This window comes from Phaseolus vulgaris, chromosome 7, assembly GCF_000499845.2.
Source record: "Phaseolus vulgaris cultivar G19833 chromosome 7, P. vulgaris v2.0, whole genome shotgun sequence".
Classification (NCBI taxonomy): Eukaryota; Viridiplantae; Streptophyta; class Magnoliopsida; order Fabales; family Fabaceae; genus Phaseolus; species Phaseolus vulgaris.
In genome coordinates this window covers 30,822,821-30,834,482 of record NC_023753.2, presented here as the reverse complement: position 1 = coordinate 30,834,482, position 11,662 = coordinate 30,822,821, and the positions used below count along the sequence as shown (strand labels likewise).

The 11,662-nt window shown below is 34.2% G+C and overlaps 2 protein-coding genes across 5 annotated transcripts; one reads left to right on the top strand and one right to left on the bottom strand.

The window, feature by feature from the left end:
- Positions 1 to 4,663: 4,663 nt before the first annotated feature.
- Positions 4,664 to 8,619, top strand: LOC137829928 (protein WVD2-like 2). Of its 4 annotated transcripts, none has more exons than XM_068636953.1 (8): positions 4,664 to 4,908; positions 5,574 to 5,713; positions 6,069 to 6,540; positions 7,104 to 7,189; positions 7,403 to 7,493; positions 7,580 to 7,651; positions 7,850 to 7,960; positions 8,106 to 8,619. In XM_068636953.1, the coding sequence occupies exons 3-8, from the start codon at positions 6,073 to 6,075 to the stop codon at positions 8,400 to 8,402; spliced, it is 1,125 nt and encodes a 374-aa protein (XP_068493054.1). In that variant the 5' UTR covers positions 4,664 to 4,908; positions 5,574 to 5,713; positions 6,069 to 6,072; the 3' UTR covers positions 8,403 to 8,619. The 4 variants fall into 4 exon arrangements, with proteins under 4 accessions (XP_068493054.1, XP_068493052.1, XP_068493056.1 ...); XM_068636955.1 differs by having other exon boundaries at positions 4,898 to 5,178; XM_068636951.1 differs by lacking the exon at positions 5,574 to 5,713.
- A 961-nt stretch (positions 8,620 to 9,580) lies between these two features.
- Positions 9,581 to 10,522, bottom strand: LOC137829927 (histone H1-like). The gene is made up of 2 exons (XM_068636950.1): positions 10,330 to 10,522; positions 9,581 to 10,239 (listed from the first exon to the last, which is right to left on the bottom strand). Exons 1-2 carry the CDS (start codon positions 10,405 to 10,407, stop codon positions 9,745 to 9,747), a joined length of 573 nt encoding a protein of 190 aa, XP_068493051.1. The 5' UTR covers positions 10,408 to 10,522; the 3' UTR covers positions 9,581 to 9,744.
- Between the last annotated feature and the right edge of the window lie 1,140 nt (positions 10,523 to 11,662).

Sequence of the window (11,662 nt, the reverse complement as noted above, 5' to 3'; positions counted from 1 at the left end):
AGTTATGAAGACTCTACTTCCTAAAAATGGAAGTCACCATTGGAAAGTATGAAGGATTGTCAAATCCAGATGCACACCTCAAATCCTTTTCCCAATTACTCCCTCCATACATAATTTCGTACAAGAAGATACCAAATCACTTTGGCGATGCATGACTCAATATGGTAAAACATCCATCAATATTCTCGAACTACATTCGATGCGGTCATGCACATGTTTTTAGTGGGACTCTGTTCGTGAAATTCCTCGACATGCTATATGTAAACCCACTTACCAACATGAGGAAGATTCACACTCGAGCAATGCGATATATCAATATAGAGAAAAACTCGAACATAAGGAAAAAGAGTGCTGAAAGCTTTTGCTCATCCTTCCTTTGTCTTTGTCGGAATACCACACAGGTCTTTAAGAGAAGATATGTAAGTAAGTATGAAAATTGCACACTTCTAAATGCTAGTCGAGACACCATCATTTAGGAAACATTCAATCTTAAACTAGTGTGAGTCCCGCGACCCACATCATCCTCTTTACTTGCTTATCTAACCAAGATGTGTATTTGTCATCAAAACTAAAGTCACACTACCAAATAATACTATAAAATATGTAACATAGTAGAAGATTCATCCGGTCAAGAGCATTGAGACGTTTTATTAGGTTGGATGAGGTCGAAGACGTGAATGTTGAAAAGAAGATAAGAATTGAGGATTTCATGATGAATTCTAAGGTCAATGAAGAAAAAATTACTAAAAAGACCAGTGGACACCATAACTCGAATAATAACAAAAACAGAATCCTCAGCAAAATCTTAATGATATAAGAGAGAGCTCCGCGTCGATAACTTCTTTAGCCAAATTAAAGTGACCCACGTCAATTGAAAGAGTAAACAAGACACCTTAGAACATAGCCTTCTTCTTGAAACCTCATTTTAATTACATAGGTTCACCTTTTTTCAGGTTGTGGAAATATTAAAGGAGGAAAAAAATGGAATATTCAAGTGAGGCCCAAAAGTTGCCCACGATTGAAAATAGAGATTAAATATGGTCAATTCTTGTAAACTAGTTTAAAATATAGAACGATACTGCTTACTTTATTACATTAAGATATGTTGAGAAAGGATTTTAATTCAGAATTTAATTATTGAAATGTAATAGTATCAAACATTAAAATAATCGAGGAAACACAAAAGTAACATGACAAAGCATCTTTTTGAAGTCTTTCTTTTCCCCGTCGGTGCAAAACCAAAGAATAAGCAGCAAGATAAAGCAAAAATCTTGGCAAATCATAGTGTAGTAACAGTAGCATACTTTATGTTCAAAGGTCAAAGGTTGTACATTGCTGAAGACTTGGGAATTAGGAGGAGAATAGATTCCCGTAACTGATAGACAATAAAACACAAGTCTCCATAAATAGTGTTCACAAACCACAACAAAATGTAGCAATGCCAGAACGTACAAATGCAAAACCATATCATATATCAATAAAGAATGTCTAGAGACAAGTGACTGCGAAGAGTGTCTCATTGCCTCTTCCTACAGCCATTTCTGACAGAAAGTTATTCGGTCTTCACCACTAATTTTGACCCCTCTTGTTCAAAGATAATACACACATATACAATAACAAAGAAGCTACATATATATTGGTTTCAAATTTTTTGGTATACAACAATGTCAAAGTAGGCACGAAGTAAAAGCTCTCAGAACATAGGTGATGAATAATTTGGCCAATTAATTTAAGCCAGTGCAAGATACTATCTGTGATTAATAATATTTTCTACCAACATATGCCATTATTAAAACAAACAATTAATATATCGGATTCTCTTATTCTCCACTGCCAATAAAGAACCTCTTTTTTAAAGGCTTTTCTATCTACCTTCAAGTGTCGCAGTACTTTATTTAGTTACTAATCAACACGATCCATAAATTGATAATGAAGTTATTGCTAGTTTCTACTTACCAAACTACACCTTTTTTAATAGGGGAATTTGAAATGGAAGAGTTTCAGATTGAAACAGTTAGCTCCTTTGCACCTTCAAATTCAAAAGGAGAATGGCCGCCATAGAAGATGAGCAAAACGAGAAAAAAGAGAAAAGGTGTCCCTGCTACTGTACCTCGACTATATAAAGAAGGTGTGGGAACATGTTATGATGAAAAAAAGGAGTTAGTGAGTTACCTATCGAGTTAGCTCGTATTAAAAAATAAATATATATATATATATATATATATATATATATATATAGCTTGCAACATAAGCTTCTTGGTTGGCATTTTTGTTACCCTATCTACTGATAGTGTATTAAAATAAAAAAACTCTTGGCAAGTAACATTCGTCTTGATGATGCTTTGTGAACAATCATGATACAAAAGAAAATGTTAGGAACTTCTGTTTACATGAATTTGGTAAAGATCTCTGAACGTTTAATCATCCGGAAGAAAACAAAATGGTGTGCATTTATCATTGATTGATTATACACCTACCTAACAAGAAAAAATACACTTTCAAGATGTTACTTTTTATCTTAAGAAAGAAGCTCGGGGTTTGTGACGAGAACAATTAATCAACCATATGCATACCTGCATATAATGGAATGAAGGTTAAACGTGCAGTTTTCTATCAAAAACAGAACTTTCACAATTTGTGTCACGATTCTATGCATAGCTTCTAAGTCTGGTACGTACGCATTTTTCAAGTGATAGCACTAAAATGAGAGCATGTTAATGACATGGAATTTATCTTGAGCATGATGGTTGCAAGTGGGTAGTATGTGTCAGACAAATTTGTGAAGCCTGAACCTTGTCCACACCCAGAGAAACATATGGGAAGAGATTTGATGCCATAATGATAATATTCACGAGTTAGAAATGAAAGTTACATTTAATCTGTAACGTGATTTTACGATGTGGTTCCACGGTAGCATCGAGGGGAAATATTGAGAGTGAATTGAGTGAAGATGGTTGTAGCGGTTGGGGTGATGAGTATGCATCATTCTTACTCACTAACTAGTAGTAGTTATTGGGTGACAGACCTAACCTTTATGTCTGGTCAAATGGCAGGCACGGTTATTAAATAAAGATGGAGAATAGAAATTTGGAAAGAGTGAAGAGGGAAGAAGAAGATCAAACAAAACCCCACAAAAGAGAGGGGAAAAGTGAAAAGAAGGATTTTTTTGTGGTGTTACTGTGCCCACTAGCTTCCGTTTTTTATCCCTTCCTAATCTTACTCCTCTAATTCCACTCAGATATTCTTGCTTAAACCTGTCCTTCATTGTGCTCACTTTTAATCATTACCATTGTACTATCAAATTGTCGCTTTACTTTCAAGAAAGAGGTAGAATACCCAATTTCATAAATGGAAACAAAAACATAAAAGTTAATAAAATAGAAAAACTATTCCGACTTATCGATATGTTCAATTATCACATCAAGTATTTCACATATTGTTCGTTTTAATCTCGAAATTTTTACGTTTTTGTTCTTAGAAGTACATATTTTTACAAGTTTATCTTTAGAATATCTTTTTGTCTGATGGATGGTGATTAAATTTATTGAAAATAGTATTGTTAACATCAATCACTATATTCGATATTGTTAGCTTTAGAGTTCAAAGTTTTTTCACAATTTTAATTTTAAAAATATCTCGATAAATTAAAAAAAATGTGTATATAAATTGTCATTATTCATCTACCTCTAAACGACTATTGAACTAATAAAATAAATAAAAAATCTAATAAATATGATTTAGGATAATTGATTATAGTTTATTATTACATGGGAGATTAACACGTCTAAATAGTTTTGTTACTTTTGGGACGAATAGAAGAACTAATTAACATTACCCGAATGAGATCTTTATTTAAGTTTCTTAACAAGGTTGGATTATGATCGAAATCATGTAAAGTAACTTCACACTTTAATGAATGATATATGATATAAAACTGGATTGAAGTTGATGTAAATTAAATGCTTTATTCTGATGAAAACAAACAATTCTCTCATATATTAAAGTGCAGTACGTATACTTGTTTTTTTAAAAAACACATTCTAGATTAGTTATTCAACAACTTTATAACAGAAAATGCATTTCTTCTTTTCCACTACTTTTTTCTTTGCTTACAATTAATATCCTATAATCACGCTCATTCCTCCTGATGTTGATACAACATCATTATTAACACTGTGTAAAAACACAAACAACTAATGTTAATCAAATGTAAAATTGTGATTGTGTACCTTTTTCACTAATAAACACAATGTCTAATGATAAAGTGGACAGTAACCATATAAGTAATTAGGTGTTTGTTCCCAAGTAAAAAAAAATGATGAAGGTGATTAAGTGTGGAAAAATGCATTTTTGATGTAGGAAAAAAAAGGAAAGGGTTGTGTATTATTTGTGTGGAGAAATTGGTGTAGTAGTCTATAATTGTTTGGCTATATTTAGGCATATCTATAAGACCAAAGCATATACCTTATCTGTTGGATGACTGAATCATTCGTCTTCCTTTTACTCTACATTTTCATTTTCATTTGACTTTAACCACACTCTCACTTAAACGCCGTTAATGCTCGGTTCCTACAAGCAACGGAGAAAAGTGCCACGGTGAAAAATCGGCGTTAAAAACCAGAAAAGATCATCTATAAATAATCTTAAACCATGGAAGGAACATAAACACAAACAGGAGGAGAGTGAGAATAAAAAAGAGAAAGGAGGTTTTTGATAAAGCAAAAGAATATTATTGAAACATAAATTTTGGACTTTCTTTGTATTTGGCACCCACCCACAACGAAATAAAACAAAACAAGCACACAACCAGAGACACACACGCAAAGAGAGAGAGAGAAGAGAGAGAGGAAAGAAGGAAGAAAGAGGAAGAAGAAGTAGAAGGAGATCTCGTGAGATCAGGCCACAACTGTAAGCTACATTTCTCTCATTCTTTGCTGACTCTGTTCCCGTTCTACGGTTTTTTTTTGCTTTACAATGTGGGTGTCGATCTCTGTTGCACCTAACTCTGCTTCGCGCTACTGTGGACAGATTTATCTGCCATTTCCACTCTCCTCTGCTTGTTTTTTTGATTTGTGATGTGGGCTTTTCCTTTCTTTGATCTTTCGTCTGATTCGTTGATTTTGATACTCCCCAGTGCTAGCTAGCTCCTGAGAACCTCATCTTCTTTCACCGCCAACTGTGAGCCTTTTCCTTTTCAAAATGGGGATGTGAATATTGGGTCAAAAGTGGAATTAGATTTCCTTTTTTCCTTTTCTATTTATTTCTTTATTTTAACTGTTGTTATTTCTTCGGTTGATTCCTTCACTTGCTGGGTTTATGTAATTTCTTTTTCTTTTCCAAAAGCTTTAATTTTCTGGTTTCTCTACTGACTCATCACACATGTTACTGGTGAATTTACTTGTTCGAATTAGTCCTTTTGCGACTTTGTTTCTGTTCTTCCAGACAAAGGGAAACGTTGTTTTTTTTTTTATCTTTCATTCACTTTATTTTGAAGATCATATTGGAGTAGCTTTCTAATTTTCATTTTAGCTTCTTATATGAAATTTTAGTGCGTACTTCTGAAAACTATGCAGTTATGCCGGAGAATCATACCTTGAAAAGGCTCCTCTTGCCGTTTTCTCTCGTTCTACGTCAAAGCGCGTTGAGGATGAGAAGTTTTTTTCTTTTCTAAAATGGAAAATAATTAGCTCAGAATTTGGAGGTTACAGAGCGGGTGATGAAATTTTCAAAATTGCTAATTCTAATGAATCTATTCATGTGAACCTTTTATTTTTGAACTGGGTGCTCTACTGGATCTGTTTATAACAGAAGAAGTAGCTTTTGTTTACTATTTCTTTAATCTGTATAAGGATATTTAACTAATCCCTTAATCTTTTAACTTCATTTACAGGACAGTGTTCTAAACTCACCTTAAACATATGAAGTAACTTTTTGTTTGGTTTATGGGGTGGCTTAACTCTGTTTTCATTGTGTAGTATTTCTTCAATTTTTAGTGCTGATAGATGAAATTTCTACATTAATCTTTGTCTGAGTCTTGTGTTACTCATCCTGTAAATTATATCCTGCAGCACCATGGGGAGAGAAGTTACAGGAATGCAAGTTGTGGACAAGAAGCCAAATGGTGTACTACCAGCTTCCTATGGTAGTTCTAATGATAATGTATGCATTTCTCCTAAAATGGCAGCAGCTAAGGCTCAGGCAAAGGACCATGAGGTAAAGGATACCAAAGGTAATTCTTTTGTGGAGAAAGGCAATGAGAAGATGGCTGTTTTGAGTGCCAAAACAACGAACTGTAATACTGACTTGCCAGAGGAGGAGATTGAGAATTCTGAAGTGCTCAAAATGGGTGACAGTATTGAGTTTAGCCCGCCTGCTGGAAAAGAGCATACTAGTCACTTTGTTACACATCCAACTGATCTGGTTACTGAAAAGCATGAATCTCACACACAGAATGTTGATACTGAACCTGATGCAACTAGTCTGAATTTGTCACCGAACACTGATAACATGCACTCACCTATCTCATCAAAGAATTCACAGGTAATTGATGGTCCTTGTTGTTATGCCATCACACGTTGATGTTGAAGCATGAACCACTTCAATTCATACGTACTCATATAACTTAACCAAGGACGTGTGATAAACCTAGTGAATGTTATGCATATATGTTATTAATAGGTTGTTTCCAGTTTTACTTAGAATTACAGAACTAGGATCTTCATTTTGTTTTTAAGGCATGCTTTGTTTGTGCGAGTATGTTTCTTAGACAGGTTTAGTTTCTCAACCCTCTGTCATTTAAACAAGAAAGCTTGCCAAAGGAATTTTTAAAGCATGAAATGAAGATAATTTATGGGATTAAAAATTTGAGACATACAAAAGTATCAGATCAATTTCAAATCTGTTCGATCTTGGAAGCTCAAAATACCATGGCAAAGAAATACATGAATGGTTTATTCTGTAAGCATTGCTAATTTGTTAAGGTTTTTTGTTAATAGTCTTCCTATCTATATGTTTTGACGTTGGCCGCGATGCTTTGCAGTTGCACATGTGTATTCGTTTGTTTCTTTGTTTGAGTAACTAACAAAAAAAATCCATTTTTTCAGCCAAACTCACCTTTTTCATCAAGCAAGCCGTTGCAACGTGATAAGAAGAACTTTGATGATGAGGACAATTGGTCTGTTGCTTCCTCGTATCCTCTAAACATGGAATTTTTTATGGTTTATTGTTAACAGAGCAAGTTTTACCTACAGTAGAAGAATCTTTTGGCTTGTCACACTTCATACTTGTAGAGTCTAAAACATTTATAACATTATGGATTTTAGTGAGATTATTTTCTTATTTTGAAACCATCCAAACAATACTGGTGTTACTTTATCAAATGTTCCTTGACCAAAAATACTAGTGCTATGTCTATGCGCACAGCCAGATCTAAGGTAACTCTCGGTTCAGCCCCTACATTTAGATGCTCCGAACGTGCAGAGAAACGGAGGGAGGTATTGATTTACTGACAAGTTGACTCTTGTATATATTTTAAAACACAGGATTGTTCCATGCTGATATTGTTATTTTATGCATCCAGTTTTATATGAAGTTGGAGGAGAAGCATCGAGCTCTCCGAGAAGAGAAAAACGAGTATGAGGCAAGGATAAAGGTACTGCTTTTATCTTGTAGTTGCATGACACACTGTTATTTAAACATTCTTATCTTTCTGTTCCTCTTCGGACTAGAAACATCACCCTCATACCTTTTACCAAAGCTTGTTTTATAAGCTTGTTTTATGTTTATCCTCCCATGTTGCGTTTTGCGAATTGAATTGGTAAAATAACTTGTCATTAATTATTAATGATAGGAAGAGCAAGAAGCAGCCATCAAGCAGTTGAGAAGGAATTTGGTAATCAAAGCAAATCCAGTACCAAGTTTCTACTATGAAGGGCCTCCCCCTAAGACTGAATTAAAGAAGGTAATTTGACCTCTAATCTATTAATTTTAAACTAGAATAAGAATTTCTGAAATAAAGGGATGGATAACAGTATTTTTGTTTCTTTGAATTTGGAGCCTTTTTGTTGGAAAAATGTTTGAATTGGGTTTGGTTTGGTGAGTTACAGCTGCCACTGACTCGACCAAAATCACCAAAACTAAGTCGGAGAAGGAGCTTTGGGGATACTGTGAACGCATCTCCTGAAGCTTGTAGTCGTGCGCGTCACAGCACAGGAGGTGGAGGTCACATCAAGAGTGGTTCCAATGCCCCTTTCCCTCACAAAAACAACATTCGACGCAATAGCAACAGCAACAACAACGGCGTTTGCAAACCCAAAGAACGATCCAAAGTGGATAAGGAAACAAAAACGGCTCCTCCCAACATCACAGATCGCGCAAATCCAGACATTTCAGTTCAATCATGACCGCTGAGACCAAAAAAGGCTTAATTTTCTTTTCACCCGGACTGACTCTTGTGACTTGCGGTGTATATGTTTTGTAACTTATATTGCTACACCTTATTATGTCTTCCTATATACTGATGAGAGTTATTGATGTAATATGTTTTGTACCAATGTATGAATTTTCCCCACAGACTGGTCCACCCGTTTTAAATATAATTAGCTTTCTCAAGGACTACCATCAGGGGTGCCTCAGTGTTTCACATTTTGTTTTCTTCTTCTTCACTTCTTATGTGTTCTACTCTGTTACTTTTGTAGTTTCAAACAGAGACTACGTACTATTTGGAAGAAAAATTAAACAAAAATACGTGTTTGAATTTAGATAAGTATTACTATTCCAAGTTATTAGAGAGAATATCCTTAAAAAAGGTGAATAACTAATAACTTCACTCTTTTTTATTTGCACAAATTTAAGCTTTCATGATACTACATATTGTAAATTTGTCACACTTAAATTAATATAGGATCATTGCTTATTCTATAAAATTATGGCTCTGATTAGAATTCTTTTGTGAACACATCAAGTTTCAAATTAGAAATCGATATTAGACTATTAAAAAAAGTAGTTAATATGGATTATAGATAAAAAAAACATTAAAACAAATAAGTTTACAGAAAAAACATACTTCCAGACAGTGATACATTAAGAATTAAAAAAACTAAGTAACTTGTATTCTTTATCAAAATTATAAAGATTTGATTTTCAAAACTGCTAAGTAAACAGGATAGGCTACAAATTCAATAGCCCACTTGTCTGTAAATCATACTATTGCTCAGTCCTTGCACTCAGAAGGTCATGCGTCTCTCACCAGATTAATCAATTTAGCCACTTTCAATAGAAACCACAGAAGCTCATGCACTTCTCACCAGATTAATTTCCTACCACAACAAAACACCTTAAATCAAAGGTGATCACATTTAATAATAAAAATAACAACTGCAGCAAATTGCTATAGATATAGTAGAGTTTTCAAACTACTCTTTCAATTGATGTTCACAGTATAAGATGAATTGAGAGAATTCTTTCAATTCACAAACATTTTCTTATCACAACACAATTTACCTCTAGAAACTCTATAAGGAGCAACGGCAATGACAATAAAATGAAAATTTGAATCCAATTTATAAAAGAAACCAAGAAGTGAATAATCAAGAACTGTATTCAATGCAAACAAGAACTCTTTCTAACAAAGGAATTTACATCAAATACTCTTTCTTCCTAACAATATATCCACCTATACTAGGAATCCATCTGAAATAGATAACACTATAACATCAAATCAAAATCCACCCCACTCTGCTTCCTTCACTTCTTGGCCTTCTTGGCCGGAGATTTCACACTCTTGGGTTTCTTTACCACACTCTTGGCCTTCTTCACGGCTTTTACAGGAGTCTTCTTGGCAGACTTGGCAACAACCTTCTTGGCTGCTGCCTTAGCAGGCTTGGCAGCTGCAGCAGCAGTCTTAGATTTGGGCTTAGCAACAGCCTTCTTCTTAGGAGCAGCCTTGGACTTGGTGGCGGCCTTGGCGGTGGGTTTGGCAACAGACTTAGGCTTTTTAGGAACAGCAATAGTAGCCTTAACCGGGGCAGGTTTGGTGGGTGCAGATTTGGTGGGTGCAAGTTTGAAGGAGTTTTTGACCTTGACAAGCTTGCCAGCAGCAACAGACTTCTTGAGATGAAGGAGAACAAGTTTCTTGTAGGTAGGAGGCAACTCCTTGTGCTTTCCTTCAATGAATTTCGTTATCGCATATTGGCTGGACCCAGTTCTCTCCTTCAGACTCGCAATGGCCTCCGTTATCATCTTCAACACACAAATGCAAACAAACAATTAAGAAAACTAGAATAGAACAAGAGCGCAATGAATTGAATTGAAAAAGTCATCGGAAAATACCACGGCAAAGGTAGGATGGGAGAGGGGCTTCTTGGTGGCCGCTGTTTTCTTGACTCTGGTTTGCGCGGCGGTGGACATGGCTGCACTGATTCTAGAAGTAGCAAATAACGGTTGTGAAAAGAGATAGCTAGAATATGGATGAGGGAAGATTGGGTGTGGAAAGACATTTATATAGAGTGGTGAGAGAGGAAAATCGTAAACTCTGATTGGTGGAAAGGAGGTTCACACGGATCCCCTCTGTTTTGCTTTGTTTAAATCTACACCTTTGGATTCGTTACTATTCTACGGTTATTATTTTAAGTCAGCGGAGGCACATGGATCCGCAGCGCTTAACCTATTGGCTTTTAGTTTTTGGGGAGTGCGTGTGTTTTTCTGTGATTTTCATTGTCAAATAACATGTGATTTTTACATGGATTTTAGTAACATTTTTTCATTTTTTGTTTTCTCCTACCCTTAGCTTTGCAACTATCACCTATTTCTGATTCTTAATTCAATTTCTTAATTCAAAACAGTGTTATTATTTAGCAACCCGTTTAATTGTGCACACACATTTTTAAGATTCAACTTCATTGGTTCGGTGAAATCCCTATTTTGGATTACAATGGGTTAGAGGTACAGGTTTTCTGTAAAAAATACTTTAATTTCTTTTTGTATTTTTGAGTATATATATTCATATCAATAGATATTTTCTATATTTCTTTTTAAAAAGTTTCATAGCTATTTAAAAATAATTTTTAAATTATAAAATTAAGTAAAAATTTCATCTTATCCTTAAATTTAAATAAAACTACATAATGAAATATTAATACAAATAATTTTAGTTTTAAAAAAAAAATTTAAATTAATTGCAATGAGAAATATAAGTTTTTTAAAAAATAACTTTAATTTCACTAATTTAAATAAAAACATATTAAAAAAAGGAAAAAGTCCAAGGACTCCTTGCATAAAAATTTGATGTTCCAAATAATATACATGTGTCTTTCCGAAACTACATTTCTTTTTATTCAAAAATAAAACATGATTGTGTAATATGGTCAAAGTTATGTCAATGCATGTAATATAGTTTGTCCAAGTCTTAGTATAAATTAATATATCATCAAAGAAAATCAATATGAATTTCCTTAAATAAGGTCGAAAATATCATTCATAAGATTTTGAAATATAGCAGGGGCGTTACTAAGCCCAAAAGGCAAAATTACCCACTCATACAAACCACTATGAGTCCTAAAAGTTATTTTATAAATATCTGATGGATGCATTCTAACCCGATTGTATCCACTTCTTACGTCTAACTTTGAAAAATAAGTAGCCCCATACAATTCATCCAAGAGAT